Genomic DNA, 26,836 nt, shown 5'->3' with positions numbered 1-26,836 from the left:
TTGTAGTAGTTATACTACTTGGAAAGAGTTTGATCCTTCTGAGGCTTGCCTTTAAGCTTTGTTAGGTAAAGCCAAAGTAGCCTTTATTCTGAGTGTAATTTTATTCTTTATCCTACATACCAATTCCCTGCTACTAAAGCAATACCCTTCTGCATACCCTACCTTATACTCTACATATTAGGAGGTTTTTCTATTCTAGCTAGTGGTAGCCCCAACTATTCTCAGCCCTGTGTTAGCTCTGTGAATTTTTCTGTTTGTTCCTTTCAGGTGGTTCTAGTTCTGTGGATTTTTCTGTCTGTTCCTTTCAGGTGGTTCTTTTTCTAGTGTCAGGTAATTTTCTCACCTGCATACATTGATCAATATTCAGCTGAAAATTCAGGACAGGGTCAGGACAGGGTTGGAGGGGGATTCTGCAAAGATTCAGAGCTCTCTCTCTCTCTCTCTCTCTCTGTCTGCCATGCAAACTCTAGCTACCTTGGCCTTTATGAACGTCCATCTCTTGTCTTCTAAACTCTAGGAAACCACCAGGCTCTGCCTGGGTTCCTGCTCCCTGCACTGCAGCCTCTAAACTCTCTAAGTAATAACATTTGGCAATAAGAAGGCTTGCCTCATTTGTTTCCATTTTTTTGTTTTTAGGGATCACTCTCCTGCATTGCCAACTGTTCACATTGGAAAACTGTTGTTTTGTATATTTAGTCAATTTGTTTGATAATTTAAGGCAAGAGAGTAAATCCAGTTCCTATTACTCCACCTTCGTCAGAAATGGAAGCTTAAGTCCTTAGTTTTTAACCTTTTATTCTTTGTCCTTGCCTGGACTTCAAGTCCTGTGAATGCAGGCGAGGCTCCTCTCTGGGCTTCAGATATGTATGTTTACTCCCAGAACTCAGAAAGTGCTCATGGATCATGAAGCCCAATCCCCTGTCTCTACGAATAGGAAGGCTCAGGCTAGGAGAGCCAGGGGCTTTCCTAGGGTCACAAAGTTTTCTTTGTGACTCCTGGGCTGAGGCTCCCTCTACATAATAGTTCATGTGCTGCATAATTTGCTGCATAAAACAGTCTAATCCTTTTTAATTTTTAATTTCTATGGGTAGATGGTAGATGGTAGATGTATCCCATATATTTATGGGGTACATAAGAGATTTTGACACAGGCATTCAATGTGTAATAATCACATCATGTAAAATGGGATACCCATCCCCTCAAGCATTTATCCTTTGTGTTTTAAACGATCTAATTATATAATCTTTTAGTTATTTTTAAATACATAATTAAATTATTATTGACTGTAGTCATCCTGTTGTGCTGTCAAACACTAAGTCTTACTCATTCTTTATAATTTTTCTTTTTACTCATTAATCATTCCCATCTCTCCCTCAACCCCTCCACTACCCTTCCCCTATGGCCATGAGTTCAATTGTCTTGGTTTTTAGATCCCACACATAAATGAGAATATGTTAGGTTTGTCCTTCTGTGCCTGCTTATTTCATTCAACATAATGACCTCCATTTTCATCCATGTTGTTGTAAATGACAGAATCTCATACTATTATCGCTGAAGAGTACTCCACTGTGTGTAAGTACCACAATTTCTTTATTCATTCATCTGTTGATGGACACTTAGGTTGCTTCCAAATCTTAACTATCATGAACAGTGTTGCAACAAACATGGGAGTGCAAATATCACTTCAATATATGGATTTCCTTTCTTTTGGGTATATACCCAGATTGCTGGATCATATGGTAGCTCTATTTTTAGTTTTTTGAGGAACCTCCAAACTGTTCTCCATAGTGGTTGTACTAATTTACATTCCCACCAAAAGTGTGAGGGTTCCCTTTTCTCCACATCCTCACCAGCATTCGTTATTTCCTGTCTCTTGGATAAAAGCCATTTTAACTGGAGTGAGATGATTTCTCATTATAGTTTTGATTTGCATTTCTCTGATGATCCATGATGTTAAGAACATTTTCATGTGCCTGTTTGCCATTTGGATGTCTTATTTTTTATTTTATTTTATAACTTTTAAGTTCAGGGGTACATGTGTAGGTTTCTTATAAAGATAAACTCATATCGCAGGGGTTTGTTGTACAGATTATTTTGTCATCCAGGTATTAAGCCTGGTACTCATTAGTTATTTTTTTGTGCTCTCATTCCTCCCACCCGCCACCCTCTAGTAGGCCCCAGTATCTGTTGCTCCTCTCTATGTGTCCATGTGTTCTCATCATTTAGTTCCCATTTATCAGTGAGAACATGCAGTATTTGGTTTTCTGTTTCTGTATTAGTTTGCTAAGGATAATGGCCTCCAGGTCCATCCATGTTCCTGCAGAGGACATGATCTCATTCTTTTTTATGGCTGCATAGTATTCATGGTGTGTATATACTACATTTTCTTTATCCAGTCTACCATTGATGGACATTTATGTTGATTCCATGTCTTTGCTATTGTGAACAGTGCTACAATGAACATATATGTGCAGGTGTGTTTATGATAGAATGATATATATTCCTCTGGGTATATACCCAGTAATGGGATTGCTGGATCAAATGGTAGTTGTGTTTAAGGTCTTTGAGGAATCACCACACTGTTTTCCACAATGGTTGAACTAATTTGCACTCTCACCAACAATGTATAAGTGTTCCTTTTTCTCTACAACCTTGCTAGAACCTGTTATTTTTTGGCTTTTTAATAATAGTCATTCTGACTGGTGTGAGATGGTATCTCATTGCTGTTTTGATTTGCATTTTTCTAATGATCAGTGATGTTGAGTCTTTTTCATATGCTTATTGGCTAAATGTAAGTCTTCTTTTGAGAAGTGTCTGTTCATGTCCTTTGCCCAGTTTTTAATGGGGTAGTTTGTTTGTTGTTGTTTTCTTGTAAATTTGTTTAAGTTCCTTATAGATACTCGATGTAAGACCTTTGTCAGATGTATAGTTTGCAAAAATTTTTCCCATTCTGTAAGTTGTCTGTTTACTCTGTTTGATAGTTTCTTTTGCTGTGCAGAAGCTCTTTAGTTTAATTAGATCCCATTTGTCAATTTTTGCTTTTGTTGCAATTTCTTTTGGCATCGTTGCCATGAAATCTTTGCTGTTTCTGTGTCCAGAATGGTATTGCCTAAGTTATCTTCCATGGTTTTTGGTTTTGGCTTTTACATTTAAGTCTTTAATCTATCTTAAGTTAATTTTTGTATATGGTGTAAGGAAGGGGTCTCATTTCAATCTTCTGCATATGGCTAGCCATTTATCCCAGTACCATTTATTGAATAGAGAGTACTTTCCCTATTGCTTGTTTTTGGTGATTTTGTAGAAGATCAGACAGTTGTAGGTATGTGGCCTTATTTCTGGGCTCTGTATTCTGTTCCATTGGTCTATGTATCTGTTTTTGTACCAGTGCTATGCTGTTTTAGTTACTGCAGCCATGAAGTATAGTTTGAAGTGAGTAGCATGATGCCTCCAGCTTTGTTCTTTTTGCTTAGGATGGTTTTGGCTATTTGGGCTCATTTTTGGTTACTTATGAATTTTAGAATAGTTTTTTTTCTAGTTCTGTGAAGAATGTCATCGGTAGTTTGATAGGAAGAGCATTGAATGTATAAATTGCTTTGGGCAGTATGGCCATTTTAACAATATTGATTCTCCCTATCAATGAACATGGAATGTTTTTCTGTTTGTTTGTGTTACCTCTGATTTCTTTGAACAGTGTTTTGTAATTCTCCTTGTAAAGATCTTTCACCTCCCTGGTTAGCTGTATTCGTAGGTATTGTACATTTTTGTGGCAATTGTGAATGGGATTGCCTTCCTGATTTGACTCTCAGCTTGGCTATTGTTGGTGTATAGGAATACTAGTGATTTCTATACATTTATTTTGTATCTTGAGAGTTTGCTAAGTTGTTTATCAGCTGAAGGAGCTTCTGGGCTAGAACTATGGGGTTTTCTAGATATAAGATCATGTTACCTGCAAACAGATAGTTTGACTTCCTCTCTCCCTGTTTGGAGGTCCTTTATTTCTTTCTCTTGCCTGATTGCTCTGGCCAGGACTTCCAATACTGTGTTGAATAGGAGTGGTGAGAGCGGGTATCCTTGTCTTGTGCCAGTTTTCAGGGGGAATACTTCCAGGTTTTGTCCATTCAGTGTGATGTTGGCTGTGGGTTTGTCATAGATGGCTCTTATTATTTTGAGATATGTTCCTTTAATACGTAGTTTATTGAGAGTTTTAAATCTGAAGTGGTGTTGAGTTTTACCAAAAGCCTTTTCTGCACCTATTGAGATAATCTTTGGTTTTCGTCTTTAGTTCTGTTTATGTGATGAATTACATTTATTGATTTGTATATGTTGAACTCCTCCTATTGCCTCCTAGAGATAAAGCCTACTTGATCGTAGTGGATAAGATTTTGATATGCTGCTGGATCCAGTTTGCCAATATTTTATTGAGGATTTTTGCATCGATGTTCATCAATTATGTCTTCTTTTGAGAAATGTCTATTTCAAATTTTTTGCACATTTTAAAATCAGATTATTAGCTTTTTTTCCTATAGAGTTGTTTGAGCGCCTTACATATTCTAATTATTAATCCCTCATCAGATGGATAGTTTGCTAATATTTTCTCCCATTCTACGGGTTGTCTCTTCACTTTGTTGATTGTTTTCTTTGCTGTGCAGAAGCTTTTTAACTTGATGTGATCCCATTTGTCCATTTTGCTTTGGTTGCCTGTGATTGTGGGGTATTATTCAAGAAATTTTTGCCCAAACCAAAGTCCTGGAGAGTTTCCCCAATGTTTTCTTGTAGTGGTTTTATAGTTTGAGGTTTTAGATTTAAGTCTTTAATCCATATTGATTTGATTTTTGTATATGGTGAGAGATAGGGGTCTAGTTTCGTTCTTCTGCATACAGATATCCAGTTTCCCCAGCACCATTTATTGAAGAGACTGTCTTTTCCCCAATGTATGTTCTTAGCACTTTTGTCAAAAATGAGTTCACTGAAGTTGTGTGAATTTGTTTCTGGGTTCTCTATTCTATTCCATTAGTCTATATGTCTGTTTCTTTGTTTGTTTTTGTTTTTCAGAGTCTTACTCTGTCTACCAGGCTGGAGATCTTGGCTCACTGCTATGTCTGTCTCCCAGGTTCAGGTGATTCTCCTGCCTCAGCCTGCCAAGTAGCTGGGGTTACAGGTGTGCACCATCACACCTGGCTAATTTTTGTATTTTTAGAAGAGACAGGGTTTCACCATGTTGGCCAGGCTGGTCTCAAACTCCTGACCTCAGGTGATCTGCCCACCTTGGCCTCCTAAAGTGCTGGGATTACAGGCATGAGCCACTGCACCCAGCCTATATGCCTATTTTTATGCCAGTACCATACTGCTTTGGTTACTATAGCTCTGTGGTATAATTTGAAGTCAGGTAATGTGATTCTTCTAGTTTTGTTCTTTTTGCTCAGAATAGTTTTGGCTATTCTGGGTCTTTTATGGTTCCATGTATATTTTAGGGTTGTTTTTTCTATTTCTGTGAAGAATGTCATTAATATTTCCATAGGGATTGCATTGAATCTGTAGGTTGCTTTGGGTAATATGGACATTTTAACAACATTGATTCTTCTAATCCATGAGCATGGACTATCTTTCCATTTGTGACTTATTCAATTTCTTTCAGCAGTGTTTTATCATTTTGATTGTAAAGCTCTTTCACTTCTTCAGTTAAGTTAATTCTTAGATAATTTAATTTTTCTTGTGGCTATTGTAAATGGGATTACTTTTTTGATTTATTTTTCAGATTGTTCACTGTTGGCATACAGAAATGTTACTGATTTTTGTATGTTGATTTTGTAATCTGAAACTTTACTGAATTTTAAAATCAGTTCTAATAGGTTTTTGGTGGAATCTTTAGCTTTTTTCCAAATATAAGATTATGTCATCTGCAAACAGGATAATTTGACTTCTTCCATTCAAATTTTGATGCCCTTTCTTTCTTTCTCTTGTCTGATTGCTCTGGGTAGGAATTCTAATACTATGTTGAATAACAGTGGTGAAAGTGGGCATCTTTGTCGTGTTCCAGATCTTAGAGGAAAGGCTTTTCACTTCCCCCCATTCAATATGATACTAGCTGTGGTTCTGTCATATATGGCTTTTATTATGTTGAGGTATGTTCCTTTTATGCTCAGTTGTTTTTTTTTTTTAGGATTTTTATTATGAAGGGATGTTGAATTTTGTTGAATGCATTTTCAGCATCATTTGAAATGATCATATGGCTTTTTTGTCCTTTATTCTGTTGATATGATGTATCACTTTGATTGATTTGCATATGTTGAATCCCACTTGGTCGCAACTAATGATCTTTTTAATATATTGTTCAATTCATCTTGCTAGTATTTTTTGAGGATTTTTGCATCAGTATTTATCAGAAATAATGTGCTGGTCTGGTTTTTGTATCAGGGTAACACTGGCCTCGTAGAATGAGTTTGGAAGTATTCCCTCCTCCTCTATTTTTCAGAATAGTGTGAGTAGGATTGGTATTAGCTCTTCTTCAAATGTTTACTAGAAGTCAGCAGTGAAGCCATCGGATCCCAGGCTTTTTTTTACTGGGAGACTTTTTATTACAGCTTCTATCTCATTACTTGTTATTAGCGTTTTCAGATTTTGTATTTCTTTGTGGTTCAATTTGATAGGTTGTATGTGTCTAGAAATTTATCCATTTCCTCTAGATTTTCTCTTCTACTGGCATATAGCTGCTCGTAGTAGTTGCTAATGATCCTTTGAATTTCTGTAGTATCAGTTGTGATGCCTCCTTTTTCATCTCTGATTTTATTAGAGTCTTCTTTCTTTTTTCTTAGTTAGGCTAAAGATTTGTCAATTTTGTTTATCTTTTCAAACAAACTTTTAGTTTCATTGATCTTTTGTATTTTTTTCATTTCAAATTTATTTCTGTTCTGATCTTTATTATTTCTTTTCTTCTACTAATTTTGGATTTCGTTTGCTTTTGCTTTTTTAGTTCTTTAAGATACATTGTTACATTATTTATTTGAAGTTTTTCTTCTTTTTTGATATAGGCACTAATAGCTATAAATTTCCCTCTTAGTACTGCTTTTGCTGTATCCTGTAGGTTTTAGTATGTTGTGTTTCCATTATCATTTGTTTCAAGAAATGTTTCTTTTTTTCATAATTTCTTTATTGACCCACATGACATTCAGGAGCATATAAAACAGTCTATTCTTGAAGGGAGGAGATTAATTCATTATAAATACTTTAAAATCTTAATCTTCTTATATCCCATTTTTTTCAGTGTAAAACTATTATAATAACCTATGGTACATCCAAATTTAACCTTCTTAATATGCAGAAGAGGTTGTAGCCTTGAATTTAAAGTGTTTGTGAGACTTAGAGTGTGTTGCATGTTTAACAAATATTGAGTGAGCCCCAATTTACGTCAGGCCCAAAGGCAGGTGTTGGGGATTCAAAGGTGAATCAGACATAGTATCTACCCTTAAGAAACTCATTTCACTGGAGATCTTGATGTGGAAACAGATAGATTTCTGTCTTAATGGTCAGCACAGAGATGAGGAAAGCCCATAGTAGGGGTATGTAACCCCAAGGCTGGGAATTTAGGGAGAATCTCCCAGAAGAAATGATCTGAACAGGATCAAGAAAGACTTCCAGAAGAAATGATCTGAACAGAATCAGGAAAGAAGAGAGTGATTGGAAGGGCTCAGGATTTGTGTTTATTTGGGCATTAAGATGCAGCTTGCCTCCTGTTGTTGCATTTCTTGTTTCATTGTATTTTTCCAATAAAAGTATTTTTAGAATCCTCCCATGCCACTTTGGACTGTGATTTGGCTGCCTGTGCCTGAAACAGAGCCTGGCACATAGCAATGCCTAATAAATTTTTGTCAGATGATGGGTGGATGGATGGATGAACAGATGGATGGATGGATGGATGGATGGATGGATGGATGGATGGATGGATGGACAAGCTGTGCTCACACTGAATTCCCTCCCAAGGTGACTGTGGACTCACAGCCTGTGTGGCCACCTGTGAGCAGATATGGGTTCAGAATTGAGGACACAGGCCACATGTACATGATCCTGACTCCCTCACACATCCAGATCCAGTGGCTCCACAGCTCAGGACTCATGATCATGGAGGCCAGCAAAGCCAGCAAGGCCCAAGGCCATGGCCTGTGCGGTGAGGTGGGACCCAGCTTGGGGGAAGGGAATGATTCCCACTTCCGCCTCTGCCCCCAGACATAATTTCTCCTGGAGCAGGAAAGGCTGGGACAGAATACCAGGCCAGAGGTGGAAGCAGCAGAGCTGCCAGGGCAGAGAGGCCTAATGTCTTGTGTCCTAGGGCCAAAGCTGCCAATAGGGAGATATAAGAGGGCTCTGGACTCAGCAAGTTGTCACTTCAGCCAGGATTGTCTGTCAGCTTCCCTCACAGCCTTCTAATGTCGGATAATCCTTTCCATCTGCATGAGCCTGGGCATTTCACAGAGCACTTTCACATTCTAATCTTATTTACTCCTGGTCATCCACACAACAGCACTGAGAGATGGCCATTAGTATCCCCACTGAACTAAAGAAGAAAGGGGACTCAGAGAGATTAAGGGGCTTACCTAAGGGCACACAGCAAAGCTGCCACAATACACAGAACTAATGCTCTTCAGACCATAGCATAATTACAGAGCATGCCCTAAGGGATTGAAGTATTCTCATAAGGAAAAGAGGTATCAGACAAGCCTGGATGTGGGCTGCTGCTCATTGTGGGGGCATAAGCACATGGACACTCATGGGGCACTCCATGACAGACCACCATGATTGTGATAATGGGTGAGATAAAAAACACTTATAACACACACACACACACACACACACACGTACACCCTCCATCCTCCACCTGCACCGCTGGTGATCATTCACACATTCACATTCATGCCTCTCTGCATCCAATTGCCCTCCACACATGCACTAACACATGCAGTTCAGCTCTATGCTCATTCTTTGTGCAACACATATTTGCCATGTACTAGTCACTGGGGAGAAAACAGTGAACGAAACAGACAAAATCCCTGTTTTATGGTGCTTCTGTTCTTAACACAAACACTTCTTACACACATGCCACCATCACCACTACCACCACCACCATCACCATCACTACCACCATCTTTTTCTCATCATTTCTTCCTTCTCCTCTGTTCATTCCCAGCAAAAAGCACTGTGGTCAGTACTGTGGTCATTCCCAGCAAAGAGCACCTGGTGAGCCGACTCCTCCCTAGGATACCTTTGTGTCATCCCTCACTGACTTAAAGCCAAGACCCAAAGTGTGACCATGGGAACCATTAATAATGTATCAATAAGAGTTTGCCTTTAATCATGCTTTATATTCACAGAGTGGTGGTTAGAGATGTTAGAACAGAAGTCGGATCATTTATATCTCCATTTTATTTGAATGAACATTTGACACCTGGGCATCCTGCTAGACAAACTTGAGGGTTGCTGAGACAAATGAGAATCAAAAAGAAAATGAGTCTTTGCACTCACAGAGCTACAATCTTTTATGAAAGGCTGACCTGCAAGCCAGTGACTGTTACACAGATTTTGGAACGTCATGGATGGTGCATCTGAGGCATCCTTGAAGGAAGGACATCTGAGAAAGTATTTCAGACAGAGGGAGCAGCTTGAGCAAAGTTGTGGGCAGGAAAGTGTGTGTCTGGAGCATATAGATGGTAGGTGGGAGATGAAACCAGAAGTTTAGGTCACATTAAAAGCTAGGACCGATAAACTTCACCCTTGCCCCCATCTCAGTGCCTTAACACAACAGAAGCTTATTTCCTGCGTATGTAAGTTCCCAAATGGATAGCAATGATTCAGAGACCCAGATTCCTTCCATCTTCTGGTTCTGCCATGTCAACATGAGTTTCCAAGTTCACAGGAGAGGAGACAGGTGGGAAGGTTTTATGAACTAGGCCTGGAGGTGGTACTCGTCACCTTCACTCACATGCCATTGGCTGGGACTCAATCATATGATCTCACCCAGCTGCAAGGGCGTCTGGGAAAAATACACTGACTGCCCAGGAAAAAGAGGGAACGGTTGTTATAATTAGCTAGCAATCACTGGTAAAGCAGATTTTTTGGGGAGTAGCTTTTTATTTTGCTGTAATATAGCAAAACTTATAAAAATTTAGAATCTGCAAAGATAGTGTAAGGTAGTGTACACCTTTTACCCGGATTTACCAGGGTTCACATTTTGCCCCATTTCCTTCTCTCCTTCTCTCTCTCTCTCTCTCTTTCTGTATGTGTGTGTATACATTTTTATATGCACATGCAATCCATATATATATACACATTTTTCAGAACCATTAGAAAATAACTTCAAGACATTGTATCCTTTTACCCCTAAATACATGTGTATTTCCTAAGTACAAAGACATTTTCTTTTGTAGCAGGTTTCCTAGTTTCCTTTCACATAATTTCCCTCACCTATAAAATGGGGATAGTGGTATTATTGACCTCAGAGAACTGTGAGGAATACAAAAAGTGAGAGCTGACGACATGGGAGTGGTAGTGATGATCGTGGCTGGTGGTATTGTTTGGCCTCTTTCAGGTATCTGTGATGGAGATGCAGCCAATGACCTCACCCTGAAGGATGGCTCGGTGGTGGGTGGGGCTGAGGACCCTGCTCCCTTTCTGGACAGCTGGCAGGTGCCCAGCTCCCTGACCGCAGTGGGCCAGACCCGCTTCCGCCCAGACAGCTGCGCCACAACTGACTGCTCGCCCTGCCTTCGCATGGTGTCCAACCGCACCTTCAGTGCCTGCCACCGCTTTGTATGTGCCAGCTGGGTCCAGCATTGGGGACACCTCCTGGGCTGTCTGGGGATGGCAACACCTACCTGCAGAGGCTCATTGTTCCTTCTGGGCAGGGAGGGGAGGAGCTGGGCACTGGGATGTGTGACATCCGAGTAAGCAGCACTGCCTGATGCATATGCCCAGGTGCCTCCGGAGTCATTCTGTGAGCTGTGGATCCGGGACACCAAGTACGTGCAGCAGCCCTGCGTGGCCCTGACTGTGTATGTGGCCATGTGCCACAAATTTCACGTGTGCATCGAATGGCGGCGCTCTGACTACTGCCGTGAGTTTGCGGGGCAGGGGGACCCTCCATTGTGACTGTTGCTCCCATCCCCTGTTAAAGTGGGAAAAGGCTCCCAGACCCAAGTTCGTGTATGCTTTCTAGCTTTAATCATTCATGGATATATGTACATTAGTACATTTATATATATTTTATATGTTTAATTTACATTTAATTTTTATATTGTATAAAAATACATTTCATATGAATGAACACATATTTATTATGAGTCCTATGAATATATTAACACATAGTAATTGTGTTGTTATTTTAGTATTTGCTTTCTTTGAGTCTCTTCTCTGTAAGTGGAGACTGTAACCGTCACCCCCGCCCAGGGTGGTTTTGAGGATGTGGGGGAATGTGTGCCAAGTGCTCACACAGACCTGCCCCACGGACACCGTCCTGCACATCTTAGTTCCCTCTGCCTCCTTTTTGCTCACCTTTCTCTTCTTCCAGTCTTTCCCCTCCTTCCTGCAGGAAGGAAATGAGATCTGCCTCCTCCTCCCCCAATTAGGTTTGACTGGTGGGGTCCTCAGGGGTGGCCTGGGCTAGAGTAGCTTGATTTATAAATGTAAACACATCCAGAAAGGCTGGGATTGGCTCACAGGAAGGTCACACCCACAATATGACAGGTAAAAGAGGAAAAGACAAAAGTCCTCTTGGGTTGTGTTCTTCAAAGTGTGGATCCCAACTCAGCGGGTATGAAATCAATTTAGAGGGTCAGCACCAGCATTTTAAAAAATACAGTAGAATAGAATAGAAAATACCAGTGTGTATTGCTCATAGAAAGTTTAGTATTATTTTGTAAAAGAGATTTTTTATTTTATATAGAAGCGATTTTCAATCCTAAATACCCTTTGAAATCACTCAGGGAACTTGAAAATGCATGGGCCTCACTATCAGAGATTCAATTGGCCTGGGGTGGGGTCCCCACAATGATACCTCAAAAACTCCCTAGGGATTCTTTTGTAGTCGAGTTTGAGGACCACTGTTCTACATGCTTGTGTGTATTGGGCCACAATGTAAAATCTACTTTTTACAATCAAGAAAGTTTTAAAACACTGATCTAGAGCAAGAGATTGGCAAACCTTTTCTGTAAAGAGCCAGAAAGTAAGTATTTGATGCCTTGTGTGCCATATGGTCTCAGTCATAAGTCCTCAACTCTACCTTTTTAGTACAAAAACAGCCTTAGAAAGAATATAAATGAACAGGCATGGCTGTGTTCCAATAAAACTTTATTTGTGAAAACAGACAGTGGGCTGGGTTTAGGCTGTGGGCTGTACTTTGCTGAGTCCTGATCTAAGGAAGGACATGATGTCACCAAGCCCCTTGACTTACGTACTCTCTGCTGAGGTGCTGATGACACTCTGAGCCCCCTCCTCATCCCCTCCTGTTCTTTCGGCCCTCAATGGGGAGCCCTGCCTGGGGTCTGAGGTAGGCCTGGTGCCCACTGTGCCCCTGCAGCCTTCCTGTGCTCCAGTGACTCCACATACCAGGCATGTGTGACGGCCTGTGAGCCACCCAAGACATGCCAGGATGGGATACTAGGGCCTCTGGACCCAGAGCGCTGCCAGGTGCTGGGCGAGGGCTGCGTCTGCTCCGAGGGCACCATCTTGCACCGGCGCCACTCTGCACTCTGCATCCCAGAGGCCAAGTGTGGTAGGTTCCTCACCTCCCTGAGCAGGGGCCTCCAAAGCCAACCTTGGTCTCACCTCCTGTTACCCATAGCTGAGGCCCATCTGCATCCTTTCAGGTCTGCTTAGGGGTGGTCAGTATCCCAGGGAGAGTCTAGCCTGGGAAGGTCTGGGCTCACCTTCCTCACTTCGCACCCTTCCATTCCCCTCTGCAGCCTGCACTGACAGCATGGGGGTGCCGAGGGCCCTGGGGGAGACCTGGAACAGCTCCCTCAGCGGCTGCTGCCAGCACCAGTGCCAAGCCCCAGACACCATCGTCCCGGTGGATCTGGGCTGCCCTGATCCCCGCCCTGAGAGCTGCCCGAGATTTGGGGAGGTGGCCTTGCTCCTGCCTACCAAGGACCCCTGCTGCCTGAGGACTGTCTGTGGTGAGTGTCTGCCTTTACTTCCTTGGATCTCAACTGTAAAACAGCTGTAAAACAGCTATCCATCAGCCCTGCACACCAACCCTGATAGATAGGACAAGGCCTAGGAAAAGCAAAATGTCTTGTAGGGGGTGAGCTGGGAGGAGGGGAGAACCCTGCCTGGGGGCAGGGGCAGAGGCGCAGGAGTCAGTGCAGGGAGTACTGTGGAGCCAGGCAGCCTGGCCACTCTTCCTTCCCCACCTGTAGCCTTGTGGCCTCAGGCAAATCATTTCACATCCTCTGTGCCTTCTTTCATTCTCCCGGAACATGAGCTGATGATCGGGCCCATCTTTGGGATTGCTGTGAGATGGGGCACGTGTCAATGGATGTTAGCTCTTGCTAATCTTCCGTCCCAGCCCTGAACCCTCGTGTGACCCTCAAAGGCCTCATCTAGGAGTGTGGGTCCTGGGGGCTGGGAGGAGCAGTGGGGGGAGGAGTGGGCCAGGCGTCCAGGGTTTGGGCAGTTGTCCAGTGCTCTCCACTGGAGAGCAGTGGGGACATCCGGCCCCGAGGTGACAGGCCCTGTGGTCCCTGGGGCCAGTGTGTAACCAGACCCTGTGTGAGGGCCTCGCCCCTACCTGCCACCCAGGCCACCGCCTCCTCACCCACTTCCAGGAGGACTCCTGCTGCCCCAGCTACAGCTGTGGTGAGAGGCTTGGGGCGGGGAAGGTGGGGGACGGACTGAGGGCAGTGTGGGGAGGACAGCTCTGGGAGCAGGGGCTCAGGTGTGGCCAGGCAGGTTCCTCTCCCAGCACCTAAATCCGGCCTTTTCCCCAGAGTGCGACCCAGATCTCTGTGAGGCAGAGCTTGTCCCCAGCTGCCGACAGGACCAGACCCTGATCGCCGGCCGCCTGGGGGACTCCTGCTGCACCTCCTACTTCTGCGGTGGGTCGCCGCCACTAGACGCCAGCGCACACAGCCGGATCACAGTTTGCTAGCCTCACCCTTGTGTCCTTGGGCAGCTGGCAGGAAAGGCTGGGGGTCTTCAAATGGAGTGGGAGAAGGGAGAAGGACAAGCTCACTGTCCAGGAAACAGGGTGGGAGGAAGAGGTACCCTGTGTTCCCCCTAGATTACTGAGCAAGAGGAAACAGGTGCTTGTTCCGTGTAAACGTTTTCGTGGACATGAGGGAGAACTTCCAGATTCTGATTCCAGAATGGGTCACATGAGACCATGTGATGCTGCCATTAGTTAGCTCCTACCACACCTGGGTTGTTGAGGAGCTCCCACCCCCAGCAATGTGCTGTGTGCCAAGCTCCTATGAGGGGACTGCTGTGACAGCATTGACCCTCTTCCCCCTCAGCCTGTGGCGACTGTCCAGACCCCATCCCCGAATGTCAAGAAGGGGAGGCGCTCACCGTGCACAGGAACACCACAGAGCTCTGCTGCCCTCTGTACCAGTGTGGTGAGTCCTGGCTGGGCACATGGCTGGCTGTGGCGGGAAGGACCCTTCACAGAGTCCCCACCCTGGGACTAATGGGGGTTGACAGGGAGCAACAGAGTGCTCCCAGCTGGTGAGCTGTGGAGGGCCGAGCAGCTGAAGCCAGGATGAGTGCAGGCCCACCTGAAGAAGCCAGGTCACACTGTCAGGCTGGAGGGTGGGAGGTCCAGTTCTGTCCCCTCCATGGAGGCCCCCAAGGGCCAGACAGAGGCTTGGGTGGAAGGCAAATACTTGGGTCCCTTCATCCCCCACAGCACTGATAAGAAGTCCTCATTCCCTGACTCACCCAAGGCCCCCCTTCAGGGTCCCTTTCGCCACTGTGTCACCATGGTGCCTGCTCCTGGAGGCTGTATCACAGAAGGCCCCGTGTTGCAAAGCCTCTGAAGCTCTGTTATTTTGTAATGACAAATAAAAGTATACTTTTCCCAGTATTTTTCTAGGGCCTGGTACCTGTATATATGATACTACACATACATGTAGACATGGGTAGTATGTGCATATCATGTACTGTGTTCATAGTACCTTGATATAGAATGCACTGTGTACGTAGTACCTCAGTAGTAACTGTTAAGCATAGTGCAGCCAGCATTATGGACTGTAAGTAAATCTAATGGATGAAAATGAACAAAATGGTTCGATTTAAATTTTATTCAATTTACAAAATTGCTTTGCACACTGATAATAGGAGAAGCATGAGATTTTTTCTTACACAGAGTAGGAGAGGGGCCTCCACCAGGACACCCAAGGGCTACCCTGATTGGTTCAATGTCAAGAGCCACCTCCGAAACAATGTAGGCTCCCATCCCCTGAGAGTTACCCAGATTACCTGGCTGCAACTGACCAGGAGCTGGTTGGCCCACTTGCCACGGTATTTGCCAGACTGACATGAGGAGAGATTCACTATCTTTTCTCCTTCTCTTCACGTTTCTTCCCATGTTTCTCGGGAGGCAGCCTAGTCCGGTGGATGGAGTATGGGCATAGTCAGTTGGTTTCCGAACCTCAGTTAGGCTGTCTACCAGCTGTACGGCCCAGGGCAAGTGCCTTACTCTCTGAGCCAAGGTTGCTTATTTGTAAAATGGTGATGCTAGTATCTGCCTTGAGGGGCTGTTATGGAAATTAGAGATAATTTATGTGAAGGACCTAATGGTCCTTGGTATGCAGTAGGTGCTCAAAAACAGAGGCTGTTGATATTATCACTTTTCCCAGTCTTCATCATACTCTTACTGTTACAAAAGCACTGTATATGCCTTGTAGAAAGTACAAATTCCAACTAAATGCAAGAAAATGAAATACCACCTTCCTACCTGCTAGATAATTCCACTGCCAATGCTTTAGTGGATACATATCCTTCCAGATTCTCTCTATGGCTTTATGTAGATGTGGTTTACCAAAATCATCTCATCCTGGACATACTCTTTTTTTAACTGGCTGTTTTCAGTGAACAATCTCCACCTTTCCACGTTAATACGTTTTCAACTTGTCTCATGCCCAGTCCGTGTTTCTTCCTGTTTGTCCAATCCAGGATTCAGTCCCTGACAATGCATTATAATGATGTGCCTCATATCTCTCTTAACCTAGCACAGGTCCCTTTTCCTGTGTGACCTCCCACTCTAGAGTCCAGGCCATGACCCTGCAGAGTCCCCGCTTCTGGACTTCACCAGTTGCTTTCTTTTGGAGCTGCTTTCGTTGTTCCCTGGGCCTCTGTGCTTCCTAAAACTGAAATTTCCATCTAAGGCTTGATGGGTTCAAGTTAAAAATTTGGGGCTAGACAGTGCGTGCATAAGCTTCATAGCACATCACATCGGGTGCCACACACTATCTGGCTGAGCCACTAGAATCGATGTTAACATTGGCCCAGATTAGGGTGATACTGTAATCCTAAGATCTCTCCATCTTACATTTTTCCTCTTCCAACCAGAAAATAACCTATTACTTTGACACCATAAAAATGCACTTCCTCATAATTTTTTGGAACATCATTTGATAATCCTTGATTATGACAATAACTTTATTAGTAAATCAAGTAGCTCTTAGAATTTTCAGATCCTCACCTTCCGTGCTGACCTTTGCCCCTCCCCTATCCACCAAAGTGTTGCACCCAGGGAGTTCCCTCACCCCTTGCCTTGTTCTCTCAGCAAATGAGAATGGCTGAAGAATCCTGAACTGAGAAAAGTCAGCCTGAAGACTAGGAAGAAAGGAAGTGTGGGCCCTGCAGGGTAGCATCTGCTGAAGCAGGGCAGGCTCAGGTGGGCCCTAAGTGGATGAAGTTTCCACAGGGTGGGAAAGGTTGTGTTAGACAGAGCGGGATGTTCCCTGTCAGCAGACCTTACCCTAGTGGCTGGCTTTCCTTGGACCACCTCTTGCAGGGTGACTGCAGACTGGGGAGGCCCAATTTAATGAGCTTGAGGTTCTGACCCTGTCATGTCACCAGTGCCTAACAGGCACAACACCACGACCTGAAGTAGCTCCCTGGGGAGACTTTGGGTGCCCAGACTCTTCCCTGGGGCTCCGAGGACAGTGGGGGTCACTAAGGAGGAGCTGGGGGTAGCCCCTCCTTAGCCAGTGCTGCTCTTCTTAGGATTCACACCCCCAGGTGCCTGTGACTGATATGTTGCCTGCCTCTCCTCCCCCACAGTGTGTGAGAGCTTCCGCTGTCCCCAAGTGCAGTGTGGCCTGGGCACTGCCCTGGTGGAGGTGTGGAGCCCCGACCGCTGCTGCCCCTACAAATCCTGTGGTGAGTCCGTGGTCAGGACAGCCTCCCCACTGGGTGATCCAGTGGCCCTGCTGAGGAGGGGTTGGGGGAGCCTGGCCCAACACTGTCCACTCCTCTCAGATCCGTCCCCTGCAGGGTCTCTAGAGGAAGCCACGAGAATCAGCTTCCTCCTGCATCCGCACTCCGAGTGCTGAACGTTCCTATAGCCTTTTCTCTCCAGGGTAAAAGAAGGAAAAACCAAGTTTCTCATTCCAAAGAGGGTTTCCATCTTAAAAAGTCCTTACTGTGGCAGGGCGCGTTGGCTCACACCTGTAATCCCAGCACTTTGAGAGGCCCAGGCAGGTGGATCATGAGGTCAGGAGTTCAAGACTAGCTTGGCCAAGATAGTGAAACCCTGTCTCTACTGAAAATACAAAAAAATCAGCTGGGCACGGTGGCAGGTGCCTGTAAGGAGGTGGAGGTTGCAATGAGCCAAGATAGCGCCACTGCACTCCAGCCTGGGCGACAGAGTGAAACTCCATCTGAAATAAAAATAAAAATAAAATAAAATAAAATAAAAGAATAGACTCTGGACCAGGTGGAGGGATTAATCCAGGTGACAAAAGGAAACCTGTGATTGGCCCATCTGCCTATTTATCCTTGCTCCACACCCAGTGGAGAGCTTGGTGTTCAGAATCCATCACTGCCCACCTGCCTAGCCAGCGGAGCTGCAGGCCTCCTCCTGCACCCAGGGATGGAAGGAAGCTGAGATTTGGGCCTCTTTCTCTTCTCTCCCAAGCCTGGCCTGAAGCTAGGTCTTCAGAAGACGGGTTGTGCCAGCAGTGAGAGGTCCAGGGTACCCAGGGGATTTCTACCTGACCATCCCTAATGAAGTGGGGCCTGGCCCCTTGTGTTTTTCAGAGTGTGACTGTGACACAATCCCGGTGCCCCGGTGCCATCTGGTATGGAGACCCTTTTCCCCCAACACCCCCTGGTCTGCGCCCCTTTCCTTTCCTCTGTATCCCCTCCTCTAGAGAACCTGCTCCTTTAATCTAGTGCAAGGAACCCATGGTTGCAAGTTAGCATTTTTGTCCCAAGCTCTGCCACTGGCTTTCTGGGTATGGTGCCCTCCTTTGTAAAATGGACATAATCATGCTTTAGAGTTGTGGTAAGGATTCACTACAATGATGATGAAAATTATCATGAAGATGATAGTGATGATGCTGATGGTGGCAATGATGGTGGGGACAGTGAGGAGGATGGTGGTGGCTATGATGGTGATAGTGCAGTGATGATGGCGACAATGCAGTGATGATGGTGGTGTTGGGTTGGTGAGGATGGTGGTGATGGTGACGATGGTGATAATGCTATGACAATAGTGGTGGTGGGGACAATGAGGATGGTGGTGGTGGTGACAATGGTGATAATTCAATGACAATGATGGTGGTGATGGTGAGGATGATGGTGGGGGTGGTGGTGGGGACAGTGATGGTGGTGGTGGTGACAATGGTGATAATGCAGTGATGGTGGTGGTGATGGGGATGGTGAGGATGAGGGTGGTGGTGGTGGTGATAATGCAATATCGATGGTGGTGGTGGGGATGGTGAGGATGGTGGTGGTTGTGGTAGTGGTGGTGGTGGTGATGATAATGCAATGTCGATGGTGGTGGTGGGGATGGTGAGGATGGTGGTGGTTGTGGTAGTGTTGGTGGTGGTGATAATGCAATGTCAATGGTGGTGGTGGGGATGGTGAGGATGATGGTGGTTGTGGTAGTGATGGTGGTGGTGGTGATAATGCAATGGTGATGGTGGTGGTGGTGGTGAGGATGATGGTGGTGGTGATGGTGATAATGCCATGATGATGATGGTGGTGGTGATGGTGATAGTGCAATGGTGACAGTGGTGGTGAGGACGGTGAGGGTGATGGTGATGGTGATAATGAATGACGATGGTGGTGGTGATGATAATGCAATGACGATGGTGGTGGTGGGGATGGTGAGGATGATGATGGTGGTGAAGATGATAATGGCGATGATGATGATGATGACAGTCATGATGGTAGCTAATGTTTATTGAGAGCTTACTAAGTGCCAGGAACTTTCCTAGGCCTTTCATGTGTATTATTTATTCTCACAACAACCCTGTGAGGTTGATTCTGTTGTTTTCTCAATCCTACAAACAAGGAAACTAAGGTTAAGGTCATGAAGCTAGTATATCACAGAGCCAGAGCTGACACCCAGGAAATCTGTCTCCAGGGACAATGCCCTTAGCCATCGGGCTGCATGGCCACTGAGGGAAGTGAAAATACTTTAAGAAATGTGAAGTCATGTTTACAGTCCTTTTCTGAATTATATGTAACCCTCACACCCCAGCACACATTTCCTCTCACTCTGACCCCCATTCCCCCTTCCTTAAAATTGCTGAAGAAAGGTGAGAAGTACTGTGAGCCACCCAGGGCTCTGTCCCTCACTGAGAAAGGGGAGGACACTGGACAGTGCTCCTCATCGGGGAGGCCTGGGAGTCACACTGGGACTGAGCTTCCAGGATGCTGCAGGGCCCCAGGCCTGCCAGCCCCCTCCTGCCCACCACAGGGAGGGACTGACATAGAGAGGGGCCCAGGTGGCAGACTGCTCCTGAGGGCCAGGCTGGCCCCCACCCCAGGGTGCTGACTGCCTCTGCCCCACCCAGTGGGAGAAATCCCAGCTGGACGAGGAGTTCATGCACAGCGTGGACAATGTGTGTGGCTGCGCCAAGTACGAGTGTGGTGAGTAGGGGAAGCCTCGGGGCAGAGCCAGGCAGGGGGGGCATGGGTGCCTGGGCTCTAGATGACCGTTGCCACCCTGCATGCCCATCCAGTGAAGGCCCCAGTGTGTCTGAGCCACGAGCTGGGCGTGATGCAACCCGGCCAGACGGTGGTGGAGCTCTCAGCAGATGGCGTGTGCCACACCTCCCGCTGCACCGCTGTGCTCGACCCTCTCACCAGCTTCTACCAAATCAACACCACTTCTGTGCTGTGTGACATCCACTGCGAGGCGGTAGGGTGTTGCCCAGGGTGGAGTGGGTGGTGTCAGGAGAGCTAGCCTGGCAGACCGTGTGTGCTCCAGGAATCAGAGGGGCCCTTGAAGCTGCCCTAAGCCTCCAAGACAAGTCAGAGGGGCCCTCAGAGACCTCTGTAGAAAGTGCCAAGAAAGGGACTGGGTTGGGAGAGGCCAGGAGGAGGACAGTAAGGGACAGATTTAGTGCCTGGCAAGGGTGGGTGTTGACAGAGAGAGCACACACTTATTAGGTACCTATGGAATGCCTGGCACATTCCCTGTCCCTTTGGTTTGCATGCTTGTATTGCTACTATTTGGTGAGCACTTCTTCATGCCCAGTACTTAGGATGGTGACTGGCTTCTAGTAAGGGCTAATAAATATTAGTTGGATAAAGGGGGTTAGAATTATTCCCATTTTTCAGAGGAGACAACTGAGACTTAGGGAGACTCTGTCATTTGTCAAAAGTCCTACAGGAACTGAGACTCAAATGGAGGTCTGTCTGGAATGAAAACTGGCATCCTACTTAGCAGAAATGTCTTGGAAAGGGTGGTGATGCCCTTTGCTGTAAGGGAGGTTCAGGGTAGATACAGGGATGATTAGCTGCCTGCGACAGAAGGAGGCTGGGAGTTCCTCTTCCCGAGTACCTACAGAGGGCCCTTCTGGACTCTGGGGTCCCTCATAGATAAGCAGGCAGTGGGAGAGCCAGGGTGGAGGTGGGCAACTGGCTGAGGCCCACCCTGCCCCGGCCTGTAGAACCAGGAGTACCAGCACCCGCGGGACCTCGCTGCCTGCTGTGGCTCCTGCAGGAATGTGTCCTGTCTCTTCACCTTCCCCAATGGCACCACCTCCCTGTTCTTGGTAAGCAGCCCCCTCGCTGCCCACCTAGGAGGGGGTCCCAGGAGGGGACACCAGGACTAGGGCCCTCTCTGGCTCCCAGGCCAGGGCTGGGTACAAACAGGCTCCCAGACCCTATGGGTTTGCTCAGGCTGTCCATCTGGCCACAGCCCCCATCACCCACTTCTGTGCCTTCCAGCCTGGGGCATCCTGGATTGCAGACTGCGCTCGCCACCACTGCAGCAGCACTCCCCTGGGTGCCGTGCTCGTCCGCTCTCCCATCAGTTGCCCACCGCTCAATGAGACCGAGTGTGCCAAGGTCAGTGCCTCCTTCTCCACTGAGGCTATAGGCCAGGGGCATCAGCTGTCTCGCTGGCAGTGGGGTGGGGGTCCTGTGAGCAGGAGTGCAGGAGGAAGGGCTCCCTGGAGCCTATGCTTGCACTGCCACCCCAAATCCACATCTCTCTCTGCATTTCTTTTTGCCCTGACCACATCACACCCTGCCTCTTCACACATCACGTGACCACATGCAGGTGTGCACAAACACACACTGTTACATGTTCTAGGCACATTCAGGCGGACACCAACACAGGCCACCAGCCACTCACACACCGCACCCTCCAGGGACATTCACATCGGCATGCCAATGCACACACCACACATCATCACACCTCAAAGCACTCATATAAGCACACTCTTGCACACACATGCCACGCAGATGCAGTTCAGTCCTCTGATGGCTGGTGGGTGTCCAGCACTAGCATGGGCAGCTGTCGGTATGGGCGCACCTCAGAGAAAAGGATTTCCTGGAAGGCTTGGGGGTTATTGTTGAATTATTAAAGTCCCTAAGATTAACAGTGGACATTCGAAGATTTCTGACTCTTCTCTAGAAAACAAATATACACAGACATTCAATGATACTCTCATACACACACACACACGTGCAAAATCACACATGTACACACAGATACTCATGTATATGCTCACAAAATCGCACACACATACTGAGACCCGCCCCCCAACGCACACTTATGTAGAAAGAACTGTCCCATCCATTGTTTTACCCATTTCACTATAGAGGAGGAGGGCTTTAAGGGATACTTGCCCCCATTTTAGAGATGGGAAAACTAAGCCTAGAGGAAAAGGATGATTTGTCCAGGGCTGAGGTAGAGCCCAGGCCATTGACCCAAGTGGGTGACCCCTGCACCCCTCCTCTCCCTGACGCTTTGTGCTGGGAAGCACTGACAGTGGGGTAGGCAGTGGAAGGCATGAGGGGAGCTGCCCCAGGAAAGATGGGAGGCCCTGCACCATCTTGACCCAGGCTCCTGCCCCAAGGGGGCCACATGCAGCCTTAGTGCCAACTTAACCCCTGTGGCTCTCCCATGGCCTGGCAAGGGTCCTATGCTCCTGCCCTGGGACATCACAGGGAGAGAAGAGTCAAGACTCCTGTACTCTGCCTGTTTCTGGGATCTTGGCTCCTGGCCTGGACAGGGGTCTCCACACCTACCTCTCCCGACTTCCTCTCTCTAGGTTGGGGGCTCCGTGGTACCTTCCTTGGAAGGATGCTGCAGGACCTGTGAGTGAGCATGGTGGAGGCCCAGGGGTGGGGGGCTTTGATGGGGGCACAGGGTGTCATGTCAGGGGACAGAGGACCAGGTTCCTGGCCTGGCACCTAAAATGATAGCTCTTCTGGGCTGAGTAGATGAAGGGATAACATCCCCACCATGGGGCTCATGGCACTAGCACAAATATGCAGAAGGTTGGAGACCATGTTTGTGTCCTTGTTCTCATACAAAGCCTCTGCTCCTTGTCAGAGCCAGAGGACATTGGGGCATAGCATTCAGGAGGTCAGTAGTTCACCAGTTACTTTGCCTTCTCCTGCCCCTGCCAAGGTTCCCAGCCCAGATGCTCCCACATGAATTCTCCCGTGGTCAGACGCCCTGGTCTTGGAGGAACCTCCTGGGTGGGATTCAGACCTTCCAGTGTCCCTGACAGTCTGAGTGTGAGCTCTGTGCACCTGTCCTGATACCTGGCTCCTGGAGCCCTGGCCACCCAGAACTGTAGCCCCCAACCATGTGCACATGCACATCTCAGTCAGCCTCTGCTTTGCACCACCTTCAATCCCCCACCCACATCTTTCCCCTGTGCCTGCCCTCCTCCTAGGGTGCTCAGACCCCATCTCCAGAAGGCAGTAGAACTTGGGGCCCTGTTATGTGCATTTCATATACTCCAAGAAAGTCGGACTTGGGGCCTCATCGGCTGATCCCTGACCCACAAACTCATGTTCCCTGAATGTCCCGTGTGCCCCCATGTGACCTGCACCCCATGTCCCTCTCCCCAGGTTCCCCGGGGACCCTGTTTCCCGTGGTCCCCGTTAGTCCCGCCTCTCCTCCACGGGTTAGTGTCCACTGTCGCTCAGGTACTCCTCTCGGAAGCCCACTGGACTGGAGGCAGGCAGCCGCGTTGCTATGTCCAGCAATGTCCCTTCTGCTAGGTGGCCCGAGCTCTGGGGGCAAGGGAGGGAGAGGGCCCCTGCTCCCCACCTCTGGCACAGGCCATTGGGCCTGCAGTGCATGCTGGGTAGTGAGCTGTATTCGCTGGGCTTGCATGGGAAAGCTTCAGCAGGGCCTGCTCACCTGGCGCCCACCAACGCCCCAGACCGCCACTGCTTTGCTCTTGCTGGTCACTCAGCCAGTCTCAGTCCAGGACCCAGAGGGCCATGTCAGGACAGCCCTTAGTTCTCCTGCCTCCTGGAGCAGAGAGGGAAGACAAAGTGGACTTAGCTCTGGCCAGAAGCCATCTAGCTGGTGTAGTAGGAAACCTCTGTGGTGAGGCTCAGAGACCAGAAGAAAAGATTCCATTCCATTTCTAGAGGGATTCCTGGGGTTACAGAGTGAGTGCATGTACCTGGCAAATATTAGTGGAGCTCCAACTATGTGCGAGGCACTGTTCTAGGCACTGTAGAGCCTTGTGGAGCTGACATTTAGTGGGAGATACAGAATAACAAGTATAAAAATATATACCTCACTTGTCACCAGATGCTCCTCTGCCCTAGCACAGAGTCCTCAAGGGGGCCCTGCTGGCCTTCCTGCCTCACCTGCTCACACTGCTCTGTCTGTGCCTTCCTAACTCCGCCTCCTTCCAGGGCACTGGGTTAAAAGGCTTTCCCTGGAAGGGGAGGGGTACTAATGCATGGGTGCTAATGCCTGAAGAGAGACCCTCCAGCATGACACTAACTGCCTGGGGCTGGCCAATCCTACTGCCCCTAAGAAGCCTGGTCTTGGCCACAGCTCCCTTATCCCCTTCTCCCCCCAGGTAAGGAGGATGGGCGCTCCTGCAAGAAGGTGACCATCCGCATGACCATCCGCAAGAACGAATGCAGGAGCCACACCCCTGTGCGTGGTGCCCACAAGGCAGTGGGGCAGCAAAAGATGGGGATGGAGGGGATTTGGGGGTGTGAGCACCACAGACTACCTCACTGGCCTGCCCATTCCAGGTGAACCTAGTGTCCTGTGATGGGAGGTGCCCATCCGCCAGCATCTACAACTACAACATCAACACCTATGCCCGCTTCTGCAAGTGCTGCCGCGAGGTGGGCCTGCAGCGGCGCTCTGTGCAGCTCTTCTGTGCCACCAATGCCACCTGGGTGCCCTACACCGTGCAGGAGCCCACCGACTGTGCCTGCCAGTGGTCCTGAGGCCTGGGGGCCTGGGCTAGCTGGACCACCTCTGCCGGCCCCACTTCTTGTTTCCAGCTGGCCCAATGTGAATGGGGGTATTAAAGGTGGTAGAAATCTGGCACGTGCTGAGCATGGAATGGTGGGAAGAGGTCACAGGAGTAACCAGAAAGGGTCACCCCTTCCCATCCTGGCTCCCTTTCTGGGCTCCCCATTTTCCACATGTAGGAAAGTGCCATAGATGAGGGCTCAGGGAGCTCACCTTTGTCCCTGGCTTGAGATGGAAAATGGGCTTTAGGTCCAGGAGCAGCACCCTCTGAACCTCTGTGACCCTGGCCACAGCTCTTGGTGGGGGGTGGTGAGAGCTGTGGGAAGGTGGGATGGTGCATGGTGCTCACGTGGGAACCACAGCTGGACCCAAGACCAAGCACAGGGGCAGGATGCAGTGGCCCATTCTCTTGGCCTTTTTGACTACAGAAGAAACCAGACACAGTAAAAGGAAAGAGGGTTATACCTACAACACTCAGGCTTGCAGATAGCTGCCCAGAAGGAGTTCCCAAAAGCAAAGATGGTGGATTCCAGGGCCCAGGTTGTCTCACCAAGATCTGTGAAGTCAGAGTGAGCTCAGTGACCTTCATGTCCCCTGTAGTCCAAAGAAAGGTGCCCGGTGTCCTGGTATTGAGATGGTAATTCAGGAAAGGATTTGGAAGACCCAAGCCTGTACCCTTACCCCAAGGCAACCTTCCCAGCAGGCAGGCTGGCCTTGTGAGGTGGTGGTGGGGGAGTGAAACCCTCAGCGAGGGTCCAGCACTGCTTATTTAGGATGCTGGTTGACGGCCCATGCCTCTGAGACCCTAGGTTGTTGAGGGGGTACCTTTAGCCTGCAAATACAGCTCCAGGCTTTGCAGTGCACCTTTTCTCCAAGGCCATGACAGAGTTGGGCTCAGAGGAGCCTGATTATGTGTTTTGTGGCTCAGCCCATGCCAGCCTCTGTGCTCCATGGGACTGTTTAGCAAGAGACTGTCTGTTGGTGTCAGTGGAAAACACAGCCCCAGCCTCCCTGAGCACTTGTGAGAGCCTTGTCACTGAACCAGAGTGTCCCCTAAAGCAGGGTCAGAGCCCCTTTCCACACCCCACTCTGCAAGTCTCCCACCCCTGTGCCACTTTGTGCCACGTGGATCCCAAGGGCATGAACATGACATTGTACAGGCCCCAGCACTGCCCTGTGTGTCTGAAGATGTGGCTGGACGCCCCTTGAGGTGAGGAGGCTGTGCCAGGATGGCCCCCTGCTGTTTCCAAGCCTCTTTGTGCGCATATTTGTGTTCTGTTTATGTATCAATAAACCACAGGAAGACTTCAGGCTTCTGAGCATCTCTGAGGGAGCCAGGTTTACTTTGAACTTGAAGGAGTATCCACTGCGAAGAGACGACTCTATTTTATGGCCCTGGACATCAGCACCACTTCTGCCCCATCCATCCCAGCACCATGCCCCACTCACAGCAGAACCATTGGTGGGTGTTTGCTGGTTGGAATTGAATGGACTGGAGACTGGCTTCTAGAGGAAGGGAATGAGGAGAAAGATGAGGACATTGGGAGCTGGGGAGCTGGCACCCAGGTGAGGGACTGAGGAGTGATCCTGGTTCTGTGGGCCCAGAGACAGATGCTTCTCACAGGAGATGTGGATGAGGCAGACCCAGAGAGTAGGTTTCATATTGGCCTCTTAACATTTCTATATTTCTTTCCTTGTTGTTCTCCCAATGAGCTCAGTACGTTTTTGCAGCCATGTCAGCTGTGGTAGGATTAAGGAGTACCCAGGGACAGGCTCTCAGTGACACTTCACCTGTGAAGGATCATTGGGACACCTAAGGAGAAAATGGGAGGGTGCTTTCCTGGGTTGTCCCATGTGGGAAGGAGAAGGAGGGGGCTAAGAAAGCACCCCTCAATAATAGAAAAAACTCGTAGA

General features: G+C 47.6%; 1 protein-coding gene across 1 annotated transcript in view; it reads left to right on the top strand.

Moving 5' to 3' along the window:
• Positions 1–26,332, top strand: part of OTOG (otogelin) — a 109,603-nt gene extending 83,271 nt beyond the window's left edge. The window contains exons 39-55 of the mRNA XM_037999621.2: positions 7,978–8,161; positions 10,577–10,797; positions 10,963–11,101; positions 12,563–12,757; positions 12,948–13,160; positions 13,738–13,842; positions 13,974–14,081; positions 14,499–14,600; positions 17,272–17,370; positions 18,250–18,290; positions 20,016–20,091; positions 20,184–20,362; positions 21,117–21,221; positions 21,397–21,516; positions 22,728–22,773; positions 24,513–24,592; positions 24,694–26,332. Coding sequence (XP_037855549.2) covers positions 7,978–8,161; positions 10,577–10,797; positions 10,963–11,101; positions 12,563–12,757; positions 12,948–13,160; positions 13,738–13,842; positions 13,974–14,081; positions 14,499–14,600; positions 17,272–17,370; positions 18,250–18,290; positions 20,016–20,091; positions 20,184–20,362; positions 21,117–21,221; positions 21,397–21,516; positions 22,728–22,773; positions 24,513–24,592; positions 24,694–24,894 — 2,214 coding nt within the window. The 3' untranslated portion in view covers positions 24,895–26,332. The remainder of the gene's footprint in view (positions 1–7,977; positions 8,162–10,576; positions 10,798–10,962; positions 11,102–12,562; positions 12,758–12,947; positions 13,161–13,737; positions 13,843–13,973; positions 14,082–14,498; positions 14,601–17,271; positions 17,371–18,249; positions 18,291–20,015; positions 20,092–20,183; positions 20,363–21,116; positions 21,222–21,396; positions 21,517–22,727; positions 22,774–24,512; positions 24,593–24,693) is intronic.
• Positions 26,333–26,836: the final 504 nt, after the last annotated feature.

Source organism: Chlorocebus sabaeus, chromosome 1, assembly GCF_047675955.1.
Source record: "Chlorocebus sabaeus isolate Y175 chromosome 1, mChlSab1.0.hap1, whole genome shotgun sequence".
Classification (NCBI taxonomy): Eukaryota; Metazoa; Chordata; class Mammalia; order Primates; family Cercopithecidae; genus Chlorocebus; species Chlorocebus sabaeus.
Note: the sequence above shows the minus strand (reverse complement) of the source record. Positions and strands in the feature narration are given on the sequence as shown.